At 41.5% G+C, this 15843-nt stretch overlaps 1 protein-coding gene across 3 annotated transcripts in view; it reads left to right on the top strand.

Annotated features, from left to right (window-relative positions):
* The window catches only part of ADAMTS12 (ADAM metallopeptidase with thrombospondin type 1 motif 12), a 172120-nt gene that overhangs the window by 1854 nt on the left and 154423 nt on the right, over positions 1–15843 (top strand). For 2 of the 3 annotated variants that reach the window (XM_080574248.1, XM_080574247.1), the window contains exon 2: positions 3930–4291. In XM_080574248.1, coding sequence (XP_080430374.1) covers positions 3930–4291 — 362 coding nt within the window. Of the gene's footprint in view, positions 1–3290; positions 3418–3929; positions 4292–15843 lie in introns of all 3 variants that reach the window. The other variant, XM_080574249.1, reaches the window with a different exon arrangement.

The raw sequence follows: 15843 nt of genomic DNA, 5'->3' as shown, positions 1-15843 counted from the left end.
TTTAAATAAGCTGCTTGGAAAATGAGCAACAATTATCCTGAAGTTAGTTTACACAGAATACATTTGGAGTGAATGAATACAATCATTGCGTTTCTGTGACGCTTAAGAGGGACGGGACAGGGATAGCAGTGTTAGCACATATAGCTGTTTATTTGCCAGGTATTTGGAAATGGATGTAGAATTAATTTAGCTTTCTAAGCACAGCATTTTCTAAGCTTTGTCTAGAGGGACAATTCAGCTTTTTTTTTTTTTTTTTCAGAGGAAGACTGAATGCAACGTTAAGTGTGAAACATTCAATGGTCAGGACTAAAACTAATGTCTAGCACAGCTGTTAAGTGTCAGTCTTCACTCAGCATCCACAGTGAGTGTGGCTGGTCAGAGAGTTAAACATTGCTAAATGTCTAAGGCCTCTTTGAGTGGCTGATCCCCAGGATGGGTCTTTTCAGCTCAGGGGTGTTTTGTGGGTACAGAGCCATTCTTTGGCTTGGGAAGACATCTGACAGCAGTGAGCAACACTAGTGCTTACCCTCGTGATCATTTGGAAAGAAGCCAGATGGTCTGAGGAGCAGATGCAGATGAACTGCAAGGATGAAGTTGAAACAATGGCAAGTGATGATGTGTCACGTTTTAAAGGAATTTTGTCAGAAAAAAAAGCTTTCCGTCTAGAAGGAGTTATGCACTTCCTGTCATGTGTGACAGATTGTGAATGTTTTTCTCTTTATCCTAGTTTATCCGCTCTGTATACAGCAGTTCTTAATATAGGCAGTACTCTGCCATGTGTTGTGCATTTGAATCCACACAGGAGTGGTACAGACAGCAGTGGTTTTAAATATTATCAGATGTTTGTCAAGTCACAGAATTGGCAGGGTCTGCAGGGGGTGTTTCTCAAAGGAGCTGAGCAATTCTTAGATTTCTTAAGCAAGCCCCAAGGGCCTGGGGCTTGCTCGCCAACCTTGCTAGTCCATCTGTCCAGAAGGGCCCATTCAAGCACTGTGGTTCCGAGGCAAAGCACAGACTGAATGTGTCTTTCTTAATGTGAAGTTACAGCCATGCTTAGGGTGCCAATGCAAGCCAGTGTGCTCAGACTGCAGTTGTGGAAGGCAAAGTGGTGTCCACATCGAAGCTCCGAAGCATCCCTGGGGAGTCTTCCCTTTCCTAGCATACAAATCCCAAGCAGGGCCACTTGACAGGTAGGGCTTTTGTGGAGAATGCGAAGAACGCCCTGCCATGCCAGCCGCATGCCAGCCCCGAAGATCATCACTGGCACCAAGATGCATTTCCTCTATTCTGTGTTTGCTGGCACTAAGTTTTATGTTAGCCTGTAGTGTTTTAATGTGTATTAATTGCTACTGTAGGATGTTTGAGGAAGTCAATAGTGATGAACACAGCCATTATTCTTGTGCAGAGAGACTGCATGTGTTAAGTTATTCTCTCTGTTGCCGCTTCCTTTTTGTTGAGTGCTCTTCTTTCTTAGGAAAGCAGAAAGGTATTATCAAAACTGTACCTCCTGTCTTGGTTTCAAACTCTCATCTCCAGCTAGAAAGGTCAAGTGGTATGTTAGGCTTAACATGGAGCTCAGTTAATTCTTTTAATATTGATGGGATTGCCTTTGCTAATATTGATAATGATAACTTGCAGAAATATCTTTACCCTCATCTTGTTAAACTTCATTGTGTTGTAATCTTATTCCCTCCGGTCTTTTGCAGACTTTTTAATAATTCATTTCTGCGGTTATATTACAGTATAATATTATTTCAGCATAATTCCACTCTCCAGTGACTAACGTTTAGAAAAGAGTACTGAAAGGGTGGGTGGAAGAAGTTAGACTTCTCTGCTTTGATAATCTTGGTGTCACCAGATGCTTAGGCACTGTTTTCAGTTTTACCAATGATGTCTAAATTGCCTTGACCTCTACACACTAATTACTGTAGCGCTGAAATAAAAAACTTCCTCAAACAATTTGAAGTCCAAAACCACAAGCCTTTGGTCTTGCATGGAGTTTAACACTTAAGCCATAACAAAAATGCTCAAGACATCAAGCAAAGTTGTATTGCCCAGTGGAAAGTAAGATTTCCTTCAGGGTTTTAATTAGATTGTTCCATAAACTGGGCTGAAAAATGGGGAAATGAGGGCCTGGTCTATCAGCATTCTCTGTAACCCAGCCTTTGCTAGCATAGTATGTGACATGGAGGGAAATACCCAGAAGTTTTGTAATGTAGCTTCTTCAGGTAAGATGTTTTCGGGGGGTTTCTCCTCTAGAGAGGAGAGGTTTCCTCTGGAGGTTTCCCCCTAAACTTTGAGGAAGGGAGGGCCTCAGTGTAGCTTCTGCTGCTAAATTGTCAGGCAGCAGGCGCTTGCTGTGCTGTCAACCCGCTGTGTAAACTCCAGACAGGAATGTGTGGATGGAGTTTTCAACCTCTCAGTCCCCACCATGCTGATGCGGACAAGGGCAGGAGGCATCTCTCAGTATTTGTGGTAGGTGTGAGTCTTCCTCTTGGCAAGACCTGCAGCTGTGGAGATCTAAGAGCCCACTGCTGTAGGTTATCCTGTGAAGGCACAAATTCATTGTAGGCTGCTGGGAAGACTTGCATACGAAGAAATCTATTGTATGGGAGAGTGGTAAGCTTGCTTCTGGAATAAAAGATGCTGTTGAGACAAGGCCAAATTGCTAATGTAGTTTAGTTTATGTGCTGGGAAGTGTGGTGTGTGTTTGCTTGTTTTTTGACTGGGACTGTTTCACTGCACGTGTCTGAAGTGCCCACAGCCTGAGGACGCACAAGCAGTAGTGTCCCGTACTGCAGCTGATGGGAACGGAGAAGCTATGTTCCTTCCCAAAGGCGATGAATCCAGACTGATAATGTGTCTGGGCATGATTTATCCTGTGTGGCTTTGAAGGTGCAGTCAGTGGAGAGATGTGTGTCTAGAAGGATTGCCTTATCAGTCGTTGGGAGGAGTAAATTGCTCTGAAAGGTTATGGAGCAGGTTAATTGCTTTGTTAACCAGCTTAATTAATGAATGAAATGTAGTCATTTCATGTATAAGCAGCTGAGGCTTTGGAAATAAAGATCAGCCCTAGGAAAGGAGGAATTGAAATGACATGTATCCTCACACTTTCTTTTTGATGAAATATGTTCAGTCTGTGATTTCTTGGGCTGAAATCAAGTATGCCAGCTGAAGATCTGGCCTTTAGGGTATGAGTTCTTAGGGGCTGTGTCTTACATGGGTTTGTTATTTGCTTGGGGCTTTTGAGTTTTACACTATTTTTTTTTTTTTTTTTAAATCGGTGACAGGTGTTCTGTGGCAAGAGACAAGAATGCCAGCAATGCTTTAATTCCCTGGTAGATCCTGATTTCTTCCTCTTCTAGATTCTGACAAGGTGTCCAATCTTATCCTGGTTGGAAAACCTTATGCAAAATGGTACATTTACTTTATTCTCTTTCAAAACCACTCTATAAAATTCCCTCTGCTGCAGCATCTGCTAAAGCTGATGCTACTGACCACCAATCTGCTTAGAATTATTTTCTTTCATTTTCTGTGTGTATTTGTAAGGCTCTGTCTCCTCCTTCAGGTGGTCAGCTTCCTGAATGTGTGGGGATCTTCTCCCTGATCAGAGCCTAGTGTGCTTAGTTGAAAGACAGTGTTGCTAGTTCTTGTGGGATTGGGAATGGGGAGAGTCAATACTTGATTTGCATGGTGACAAAATAATTAAAAAGGAGAATGTTCAAATTCTAAAATGTGTTGTGATTGGAGAGTAGAAAGTCCAAGTAAGGACTGTATTGCAAAGTGGTCTGTGTACTGTCTGCCATTGTGCCAGTAGGATTGTGTGGTGAACTTCTGTCACTCTCAAGTTTTCCTTTAAATCACACAGCCTCTGAACAGGCTAGCACTTACCCTAGTTTTGCTTCTTTTCTTTTTCCCCTTCCTCTCAGAGCAATTTGTCAAGACACTGCAAGAATACCACGTGGTTGATCCAGCAAGAGTAGATGCAAGTGGGCATTTTGTTTCTTTTAATTTACACCACCACATCTCAAACACGAAGAAGAAGAGAGATCTCAGCAAAAAAGGAAATGCGGTGTATTATAAAATTAACCACAAGGAGAAGGATCTGTTTTTCAACTTGACTGCCCACATGGGATTTCTTTCCCACAACTACATAGTAGAGAAGAGACGTGGCAACCATACTAGTGCAAAGATTGCAACTCACTCAGGCGTTCATTGCCACTTCATTGGCACAGTATTGCAGCCAGGTTCTGGGAGCGGGACAGCAGCAATCAGCACGTGCAGCGGCCTGGTAAGTGACATTTACAGGGGTTCTCAGCTAATTTTGGTTTTATTAGAACTAAGCTAGAACATCGGTATATGAGTGTGTGTGCTAAGAAATGGAATGTGCCAATCTGATACTTTACTGACACAGTTCTCTAAAAGAAATGATTTATTATTATAGGTGTAATTTGGAATTTTGGAGGAGAGAATCAGTAGGTCAAAAGTTGGAGCTGAGGCTCTTTGGGGTTTACGTTTGACTAGTTCCATGTTTTTTTTTCTTTTTTTTTTTTTCCCCTCTGATGCTCTGGGCTCTTTGTCTTATGGTTTGAAGCCATTCAAATGTATAATCATTGTTTTGATCCTGTTAGTAGTTGGAGTGCTTTTGCTGCGTGTCTGGGTGTGAGTTTCTGCTTTAATTTCTTCTAAAGGGAATGTAGCTCAGGTGCACTGAAACTGTTTTGCAAACCACTCCAGCAGGTGGTAGGTGGGGACAGCTGGAAGACGTGTTTCGGAACTGCTCTGCAACTTTAGAAATAAATGCCAGGGTAGATGCAACCTTAGCCAGAGCTTTAAATTCAATCCTGAATCACATGTAGGCAACCTTCATTCAAAGGAGTACTTTCAAGGCTGGAGCTTGAAGTCTTACATTTGTCAATAGCCTGTGGTTCAGACTGAGACAAGCAGGTGGAAGCGTTATTTTTGCTGTGCTTTGTTCTTTATCACTACTGTAGCTCAGGTTTCTAGTTCTAGAGGATAAGGCTGGACCCATCTTGTCAGGGAGGGAAGGAAGAGAGGCAAAATTGCCTGGACGTGAAGAAAGTAATGGTTTAGGGAGCTTTGTAAAATGGCACACAATCTGTGAGAGACAAAATGCAAGGGCTTGTGGAGTATGCAGGCAGAGGCGATGAAGTATGTGCAGCCTGTGTGTGCTTTAGTGCCTTAATCCATGTGTGACAAATAATAACAGTTTAAAGTGCATAGAGCAGCACATCGACGCCTCTTGGCCAACTCATCTCAGTCTCCAACAGGCTAGGGAATGAGGGTTCACTCTTGAGCCTAATACTCAACGCCAAGGTATCTGTATAGTACATCTGTTCCCTGCCAACCTGTCTATATCCAAGTGAGTTCCTTGCTGTTGAGAAGCATGAAGCTTTCAGAAGCTTTGGGAACTTTGGGTTTCATAAATAGCCTTACATCATATGAAAAGTAACATGAAGACAGGTCTGATGGAGATGAGTTGGGAAACTCAGGAGTACCACACAAGTGCTGGCAACACTTTTGGCATACTGCCTGGAGAAGTAGACTTTTACTTGAGAGCAGAAGCTTTAGATCCACAAGGATGAATATCAGGGATCTTCTCGGAAATTCTTCCACTGGGCACCAGTTTATGAAAACTTTCCTGAAAGACCTTATGTTCATAGAGTGTCTGTAAGAAAAAGGTGGTATAATGATACAAGTAGTTTCTTTGATTGATTTGTTGTGTGCTTTGCCAAAACAGCTTGGTTAGTTTTCATTACGATGAGAACTTGAAAATGAGATGGTAGAGCTTCATTATGCCTTCTGATGTGTTTAGCCCACAACAACAAAAAATAATTAATCAAATTACATAATAAATATATGTTTCAAAGTGACCCTTTGATTTGACTTACAAACGTTTTGAGGTTTACTTTGATTTGGGGGTTTTTGAACCAAAGTTTGCTGGAAGAAAAGCCTGGGGATTATTTCTTTTTGACAAAACACCTGTACCAGACAAATACGGTCTCATTTTTTTCAAAGATGAAACCTTGAAAATACCGAATCATTAATTCAGGTTGAAAGGGGCCTTGGGGGAAAATTATGATGACTTTGGAATGATGAATGAAGTATAAAAGTCACTGTTCTGAAGAGGTTGTAGTAGGAGTTGGGTCTGAATCTTAATAACTGCAACTGCCACAAGCTTGGAAAGGTGGCTTAACTTGCCTTTCCTCTGAAAGCTCTTCCAAAGCGCCAGTGTCAATATAAACATCTGTTAATTAATAGTTTTGCCAGTGTTGAGAAATACAATCTGATTTTCAGGATGAAAACCTGAGGTTTCCAAGCCTGTTTGTAGTTGTCTGCTGCTTCCTGAGCTAATGGGTAAATTATTTCCATCCTGGAGATCCCCGTTTTTTTGCTCTTTAGCACCATCCATTTTTCTGCTTCTGTTTTTTTCTTCTTCCTGGGGTGTATTGTGTTTCTCCATTGAAAATATTTTTTTTTTTGTTTTGTCTTAAAGATCATTCTGACATAAAACTGAAAGTATAGAAAACATAGAAATGGATTTATATTTCCCTTTTTGTTTTTAGCATCATAGAATATCCCGAGTTGGAAGGGACCCACTCGGCTCATCGAGTCCAACTCCTGGGCACCAAAAATCAGACCATGTTTCTGAGAGCTTTGTCCAAACACTTCTTGAACTCCAGCAGCTTGGTGCTGTGACCACTGCCCTGGGGAGCCTGTCCCAGTGCCCGAGCACCCTCTGGGTGCAGAACCTTTCCCTAACACCCAGCCTGACCCTCTCCTGTTCCAGCTCCATGCCGTTCCCTCGGGTCCTGTCGCTGTCCCCAGAGAGCAGAGCTCAGCGCCTGCCCCTCCGCTCCCCTCGTGAGGGAGCTGCAGGCCGCCATGAGGCCTCCCCTCAGCCTGCTCTGCTCTGGGCTGAACAAACCCAGGGACCTCAGCTTTCCCCCCTACATCTTCCCCTCTTGACCCTTCACCATTTTTGTAGCCCTCCTTTGGACGCTCTCTAACAGTTTTATCTCTTTCTTATACTGTGGCACCCAAGGCCGCACACAGTAATGGAGACCGCACCAGCACAGAGCAGAGCAGGACAATCCCTTCCCTTGGCCAGCTAGCAATGCCGTGCCTGATACACCCCAGGGTGCGGTTGGCCCTCCTGGCTGCCAGGGCACACTGCTGGCTCGTGTTCAACTTGCTGTCAACCACAACCCCCAGATCCCTCTCTGCGGGGCTGCTCTCCAGCCTCTCGTCCCTTAATCTGTACATATAGCCAGGGTTGCCCCATCACAGGTGCGGAATTTGGCACTTGCTATTAATTTTGGGTTAGATAGAGGAGGAAACCGTGAAGAGAAGGTCACTGCTGGAACACCAGAAATGGATCAAATGGTGGCACTTGGGAGAGCAGACGTGAAATCTCTTGTGTACAGGAGAGTTTCCAAGAGGAAGTGAGGGGAGGAAATGTTTTAGTTCTTGTCTCTCTCTGGAAATAATATTTGGACTTGTCTTGGCAGGCTGCATAGGGCACACTTCTAATAATGCTCCATGTTTCCACAGTGCCTTTCAAGCAAAAGATTATCATGAGCTTTTCCAAACAGTAATGCCTTGATACTCAATCGTGTATTAGTTCTGTGCTCCCTTGCTTAGCTGCTAAGGCTTGTGTGAGCCTGTCCCCTTAGTGGGGCTGGGAGGGGACAAATTTCAGAAGTTGAATGAAACGAATATTCTGAGTTTGTGCCCTGAGTAGAAGATTAGTAGCTCTTCCAGAGATAACTTTTCTCTAATAATCTGTATCCTCTTCATTAGAATAAGGCCCTCTTTTATTCATCATGAACACAGACGTTGTTTATAGCACTTTCAGATGGCAGAGCATCATTAAGGCTTTGTTTCCTTTACACTTGTTTATAGTGTCAACAGACAGTTGCTGTTGGACTTCTGGTAGTGTTTTTATCTTCAAAGACTATTTAAACATTAGCATGGAAATGGAAGAGCAGTGGAAGAACGTTAGTATGGAAATTAAGAATGATATGTACACTTGTATCTGGTAAGCTCGTGGCCATACTGGGTGACGTCTCCATACGGGTCATGCTTTAGCTCTCTCCAGCTGGTCAGAAGCTTGCCCCTGTCCTGATGGACATCAGTGTTTACCAGAAGTGCTGCTGTTGTTTGCTGCCCAGGCAACAGCAACGCAGTACACAGTCATGAAGCACTGTTTGCTTATTTGTTCCTCCTCCCACCTTCCCCTTGCCTCCCCCAAATCAAGCCGCTGCAGAACACTGCTGGTTCTTGGCAGTGACAGGCAGGCAGGCCAGACCTGTTGGCTGCTCCATGTGCTATCAGTCTGTAGAAAACTGGGTCAAGTCTGCTGCCTGTGCCCAGGATTTTTTAAGATTTCCCCTGCCTCAGTTCTTCCTTCTGTGTCCCTGCAGTCAGAACAGCCGTCTGTGAACACTTGCTTGCTGGCTGTATGACAGCTTTTCTTTATACAGCAGCTGGTGGAAGATGCACCAAGTGGGACCTTTCCACGCAGATCAGTGCCTGCCCTGGCACTTGTGGCAAGCTTCTCCTTGAAAAGAATGACGATGTTGAATTCTCCTCAAGTGTAACTGTTCTCCTTTTTGCATTATACGAGGCGTAAGAATGAGGTCTAGTACTTATGGAGTGTCACCTGTCTTCTTAATCTGGTCCACTCAAGAATAGCTTCTGTTGCAGACTTCCTTCAATTTTGGGAAACTCAGCATGATCACTGTTCTCCTGCTACATCCCAATAAACTTTTCTGCTTTGTGTGAGATAGCTTTTCCGTGCTGAACCATGCATTATCTCATGGTCTGTCTCAGGCTGAAAAGTTCTGTGCAGGTACCATAACAGTACTTCATTAGTTATGTGCTCTGTGAGAGTAGTTTAATACTACTGTTCTAGACTTTCTTGGGGACATGGAAAGCATGCATCGTGTTGTCAGACTATGCAAAGCTAGTGCTTTCCTTAGACAGGGTTGGGGATAAAGGAATTTTTACTTTAAAACGGTTTTATGATATTTTGTTCTAAAGTAATAGAAGGATAAAACACATCAATAAGAGGTAATAGGGATTCTTGTCTCCTTCTACATCTTCCAGCTTGTGAGGTTGGTTTGTTATTAAAGATAGCCACTAGAGCCCTGCAAAACTCCTGTCCTGCATAACTTACTCCTCTAGCCCAGAACAATGGTCGTGTTTTCTATTGCCCTATGGCACACCTTACAATAAAATTGTTTCTGTTCAAATGCAAGTAGATTTTGATTATCACAAGTGGGTAAATACTTGAGAATGCAGAAGTACACTTAAGGAAGAGAGAAATGTAGCCTTTTTAAGTTGCCCTTATGACCATCTGAAATTGGATTAAGCACTGTGCCATGATGGGGAACTGTACAGCTCCAGAATGTGTCAGGACAAGCATTCAGGTTTAGTGGCTCTTACTTTAAGACGTGCTGATGACAGTGAATTGGAGTGTATTCCTGCTGTGCTACCTCAACAGGTGAACTCCATTCTTGGAACAAGTGTCTCCTTATTAATGTCAGTTATATCTCCACTGCATCCTCTTCTGGTTTGTCTAGCCAGTGATAATCGTCTGGAGCCAAAGTGTAGGAATGACCCGTCTGAAGAATGCCAGGCATGAAAGCAAGCTGCCTACCTTTTCCCTGGGGATGGGAATTTCTCCATGGTTGGATATAATGGAACTGCCAAAGTCTAAATGTTGTGACTTGGCTCCTTCTGTCACTTCTAAAGAAGGAACAACCTGCTCATTAACTCTGTTGTGTACTTGCTGTACGTTTCTTCTCTCAGGCAGTAGTATGGAAAATGCTGTAAGTAGAAGAATAATACACTGAAAGTAAATCCAGTGTTCCCTGGGCATCTGTTCTATGTCATGCTTTATTTGCCATTTTTCTCCATATAATAATAAGTATTTGGATATTCTCTTTGCTTGACCTGTGTGTGTGATTTTATTTTCTCTGAAGACCAAGAAAAGATAGGGTCTGTGGGGGTGGTGCTTTTTTTTGTTGTTAAACAGATTAATCATTCAAACTTTGAATAGTATTTGCTGCAGTACTTTACTTTATCCATCCCTTTTCTTTGTGTTTGAAATCCAACTTTATCCATCTGCCAGCTCCCTTCCCCCAGTCTATTGTCAGCAAAAATACTCTAATTGACAGGTCAAATGAATCTCATCAGTGATCTCAGTACTTGAGAATCCGTCTGTGTCAGTGGCTCCTGGGCTTGGCCTTGTCACCTTTGACCAGTGTGAAGTTGCTAGCCCAGAAGCTGGGCTTGGCTGCAGTTTTTATAACGTTACATATCAGTGGAATTGTCATTAATTGGATACGTTAAAGTAGGGATTAGTTGGTAGTAACTACCCTGAATGATGTACTCAGAATTAGACTGCCTTGCTACTTCAAAATAACTATTTTTTGACAGTACAAAAGACAGACATTTCTTATAAGGTATTAAGAAATCTTATTCTCTTGTTTAATTCTGTGGTTACTTGCTAATTGCTTTGGAATATTGTTAGAAGGCAGAGCTACCCAGTCACATTTCCAGTTGCCATCAGTCTTTTTAATGAATTGTCTCTGTGCGCATTTTTGTGTTCTTCTCGCCCCTCAAAAATCTCCACTGGTGATTTCATGTGTGGTGTGTTTTTTAAATATAAAAAAGCTTCAAAGCTTTTCATTCACTCAGAGAAAGCTGTGGGAGTGTGACTTCAGTCTAAGGGTTCAGAACCCAGAATTAAAAAATATACGTAACATGTATTTTAGCTTGATTGTGTAGTAGGGTTTGTAAGACAGTCTGTTCTTTCTTCTAGTACCTTTGAATGTTGTTGGCCAAATTCTGCCCAATCTGAAAGAGAAATGGACATATCAAAGATACTAAGTTATTACCAGAGAAAGGTGGAATCTCCTAATCAGAGAAGTGATGAACATACACAGGTGCAACTATGACATGGTACTGGGTAGGATGCAGTGCTACTGCTGGCAGTGAGGATTGCTGAAGGAAGAGATTCCAGAGAGATTGGAGAAAAAAACTGTAAGTGAGGAAATGGAGCATGTGGGAAGCAAATCTGGGAAGAAAACAGGTTTTGATTAGTTCAGCCATCTGTACAACTTTTTTTTTTTTTCCTCTTTAATTCATTTTCATGATGCTGAAAGGAAGGGTCCAGCTCGGGGATTAACAGAATTGTTTTTCCTGGTTGCCATATTAACCGTGTGCTGTACCTGCTGCCCATCATAGAACATCCTTTGTATGTAATTATTAACGATGAGCGTAAGAGGGGAACAGCTCATGCTTTCCTACATACCCAGTGATGCATATAATGTGACAGTAATAGGGACAAATCTCGCCAATTGTATGCCTTTTTTTTCTATCTGTTTAAAAAAAAAAAAAAGAAAAAAGTACCAAGAAAAGCCTGTCTTGCTCCTGTTATGAGCAGACAAACAATGGCCGTAAGTTAAGTGGTAGACAGCGGTGGGTGTTGTAAACACCAGACTGAAATACCCTGTGCCTACTGCTCTCAGTTAGAGGATGGATGGGCTGCTGGTACTTCTACAGCAGCTCTGTGATCCTGGCTGCCAGCCACAGCTGCCAGCCAGCAGTTTGGAGATCAGGTCCTGTCTATTCAGTGTTCTCTGTCTGCCACAGAGGAGCAGCTGCAGGCTGTGAGCAGGGTCAGCATCAGGGGGCTATTACACATACACGTATATTAGACACATACACAAATATCTATATATGTACCTGTAGCATTGCAGAAGGGTTAAACTGTAGCTGAAGCTTATGGGCTAAGATGCATACTTGTGTGTTAGGAAGACTTCAGTGCTGTCATATGTGTTGGATATTACCAAGCCATGCTCAAATATGTTGCGTTTCTCTAGAAGCCGAGGCTTATCAAAGAACTTTCCCAAACCAGTTGCAAATTGAGATAAAATTCAAGTAGCTACTAATTTAGGCTGGGATACTTATGTGCTTTATGCACACACTGGCTCCAGGGTGTGCTCTGGAGAAAGACTGATCTGAAATTGCAAGCTTTAAAAATAACTAGTTAACTAGTAGTAATAATGAACTGGTCTTGTTGGCTAAGCAGTGGCAGTGTTTAGACACATCCATTGTGTGTTCCAGGTAGCTCTGACAACAAGTCCCTAGTAAAACTGCTTAGGCTTATTGATGCCTGGAAATCCAAAAAAATAGATCTAAATCCATTGTATTTGTAACTTGTGCTAAGGCACAAATGTTTTTTTTTTTTTCTTTTCCTAAATATAAATATGTATGTATATATTTAAAACACTACTCAATTAGAACTCGAATGTCTGTTTGTCTTGATGCAATGTTAACTAGATTGGTTTCCTTGTCTAGAACCATCATGGAGCAAATCTGATTGAGACCATAAGAATGGAGGCTGTGGGTAGGGGAAAGGTCTATTTTACCCAGTATCCTATGTCCAATGATGTCGGCAAATAAATATCTAAGGAAGAGTAAGAATAGGGTATTAGGACATCTCCCTCGCGTTCTGGCTTCCATCAAACTTCTTGATATTAAATTTATTGGATATTTTCTTTATTGAATCTATTAACAGGTTCATATTTCACATACTTTCTTGGGCTCCCCATAGTCACCTGGTGCTAGAGACATGGGTCTTTACTATGAATTTTAACACTTAAAAGAAGCTACATCTAACTCCATTTCGTTTTTAACCAGCTTTCTGTCAGCTTCTTTTTGATTTTTCCTGAAGTTACTGTCTTGGAGGAGACAATGAATGGTCAGTCATTGTTCATGGTGTTTGAGATGCTCTTGTTCAGTTGCATAGTATAGTCTATGCTACCTTTTTGTTTCCTAGTGTTTCAGAACACTTGATACTGCCTTTTTTTCTTATATTTTTTTCTTTGACAGCCTTTAGGCTGTTCTATACAAGTTTCTTTTCTTTTTCCGCGAAGATACTAGCCCAGGTTCATGTTTCTCCAGAGCAGCAGACAGGTCAGAGCCCATTACTTAATGCACAAAGATTGGGGCTGTTTCTCTGCTGCTTTTTCTCCTTTGCTATGCCATGGGGTATCGCTTTTCATTAATCTGCAGTGAATTCTTACCTTTGTGCTCAGCCTTCTCAGTGAATTGTCGTAAATGAGCATTACCTCCCACACAGCCATATCTGCAACTACTTATTGTAATTGTAGGAATATTTGGAGACTTCATTGTGAGTTCTTGTTTGTCTTTGTATAGACTGTCTTTCTCAGCTCAACTTGTCTGAAGTTTTCTTATAAATTTCTTTCCAGTGGGCAGTTACCTACCACAGGAGGCAGTGAAATGAAAAGGAAAGGCAAGATATATTATATCCTGTGTAACAGTCTCTGATTTTTAATCCAAAATGTAAACATGAGGAAAGTTGCCATGAAGAAAAAAATCTGCCTTTGGTTCCTTTGCAACATCGTTACACAGCCATAGCTCTGGAGCTTGATGGAACTTAATGGTACAAGCAGATATTTTTCTTCATTTTTGTTAACTGTGGTTTATGCCTTCATTTTGTATTCCATTGTATTTTTCTCTGTGCTTGAGTTTATTAGATAGATGAATCAAGATCTAGTCAGGTACACTGTCTTTTTGATTAGATCAGATCAAGCAAACAGTGGATTACATATTAGGGGACAAAGCTTGTTTGCTTTTGGCAAAAACAATTGCTAAGTAATTTATTTTCCTTTTGCAGCAACTCCTTTGTTAGGAATTAACATGCTTCCGTGTTAGCAAGAGGAATATAAATAATTTGCATTACTGTAAGGACCCACCAAGGGGATTTATGGAGCTGAAATAACATTGTAGGTAGTATTTAACCCTTACTGAACTCCATTACACTACAGTTCATGGGTGCCACTTCAGAAAAGTCTCTGCTAAAAACTAGACTATGAATAATTACTTCTAGTAATTTCAGATCAACTACATTTAATTTGTAGAGTTTTGTCACTGAGCAAAACATGGCTTTTTTTCCCCCTTTTCCCTACATGCCCACATCATATCATTTCAACTGGAACTTTAGTTGGATTTAAAACTAAATTTTTATTTATGGGTTTGCTTCTTGGTATGTGGTTTTGAATACCTTCCTGAACGAAAGCTAACAAACAGGTTATGTTTTGGAATTATGAAAAATATTGGAAAAACATTCTCCCACTTTTTTCATTACATTATTTTAGTTGATCTCAATCTGCTTTTTTGGGGGGTGAGTTGGGGAGGGTGGTAGGGGTAGGAAGTGGTAGAAAAAATCCTCAGCTTTAAAGGACCCAGCATTCCAAAATATGACAACATATTCCAAACAATTGTTCCCATCTCCAAAACTTTGTTAATTAGTCTGTGATGGAATGCCTGGTAATTTTGGATGGATGTGGGAGCAGCCAAATCAGTGGAATTTTCTTTTGAACTGTATTTTCATCAATATGTAAGGACAGAAATGATATTGTAGGGGACTCGTGCAAATATTTCTCTTTTATGTTTCGAGTGTGTTGCATAGTTGATTATGACTTGTACAGTGGTGGCAATCAAATAATTACAAATCATTTTTGCATTCTTCAGTGGATCAAATTTCTGTTTGTAAAGATTGGCAGAAGAATGTTCTGATCTGTGAATTTTATAGCCAGGAACAAATCTTATATTGAAAACAAACAGACCTGGCATGTAGTTCTCCAGATTTATGTTATTTAGGTTCTTCAAATGAAAGAAAACTGAGGGAAGAAAAACGTGTCTGCAGTTTCCTTCAGAACTGTTACTTGCTGGTAATGATGTGTTTGCCAGAATGTAAGCCAGAAGTCATCAATCTTAGGTTGTGGTTGCCCCCGGACACTCTAGTAACCTGTGTTGAGAGGCAGCATTTTCATTCTGCTGCCAGTATGCCTGGTACTTGGAGGGGCTGTGTCTTCAGATATTAATAACAGTTGCATCTGGGGAAGTTGCAAACTTGAGCACATTAAAATTCATTTTGTTGCTGTTGACTCTACAGTAATCTCAGCACTGTGACTGCTCTGACCCCTCACAATTCTGCGTATGTGCAGGTAGTTAAATGAAGAAGGAGCTTCAGTAAGAGTATGTGGTGCGTATAAACTGCAACCCTCCTTCACTGCTTCTTTGTGTATCATTTCATGGCATGGAATCCTTTCTGCTCAGGGCTCTAAGATTTGGAGCAATACATAAGACATATTGGGCTGTAAGATTTCGAATAATAATAGTAAGTTGGGGGCTGGAAAAGGCAGGTGAGGAATTCATATGAAGTCCAGAGAGTTGATCAAGCACCTGCAGACATCACACGCCTGGTTCTTGAAGTGCAATCATGTATGAGAAGGCTGCATTTTTTTCATAAAGTGGATTTCTTTATATGCCTTTTCTGTAGCACAGTTGACATAAAAAGAAGCACTTCCAACAGTGCAGTATGCTGGCAGGTGGCTGACGAACTATCTGGGCTGTGGTATAATGTGAAACAGTATATAGAATGAAACCAATGGACCCCAATACCCCCCTCTGTCTTACAGAGGGCATGGGGGGTTTAAAAAAGTATTCGGAGATCTGTGGTCCATTTCCAGTGTGCTCTTTCCATAGGTTTCCAGTGTGCTCTTCCTTTAGGAAAGAGAAAATTTAATGTCTTGGAAGAAAAGACTTCCAAACTTGACTCAAGAATAATCAGAGTGAATCCTGCCTACAGATGCCTGGAGTAGATAACTTACGTGCGGTGCCTGTTTACCTTCACAATTGAAGTTGCAGTGGCTTCACTTCTTAGTCAGTGGCTGTGCACTCGAATGTCTTATGCAGAGCAGGGAAACATGAATGAAATAG

This window comes from Anser brachyrhynchus (assembly GCF_964034855.1).
Source record: "Anser brachyrhynchus genome assembly, chromosome: Z".
In the NCBI taxonomy this organism is placed as follows: Eukaryota; Metazoa; Chordata; class Aves; order Anseriformes; family Anatidae; genus Anser; species Anser brachyrhynchus.
This window is presented reverse-complemented; position numbering and strand designations above follow the sequence as displayed.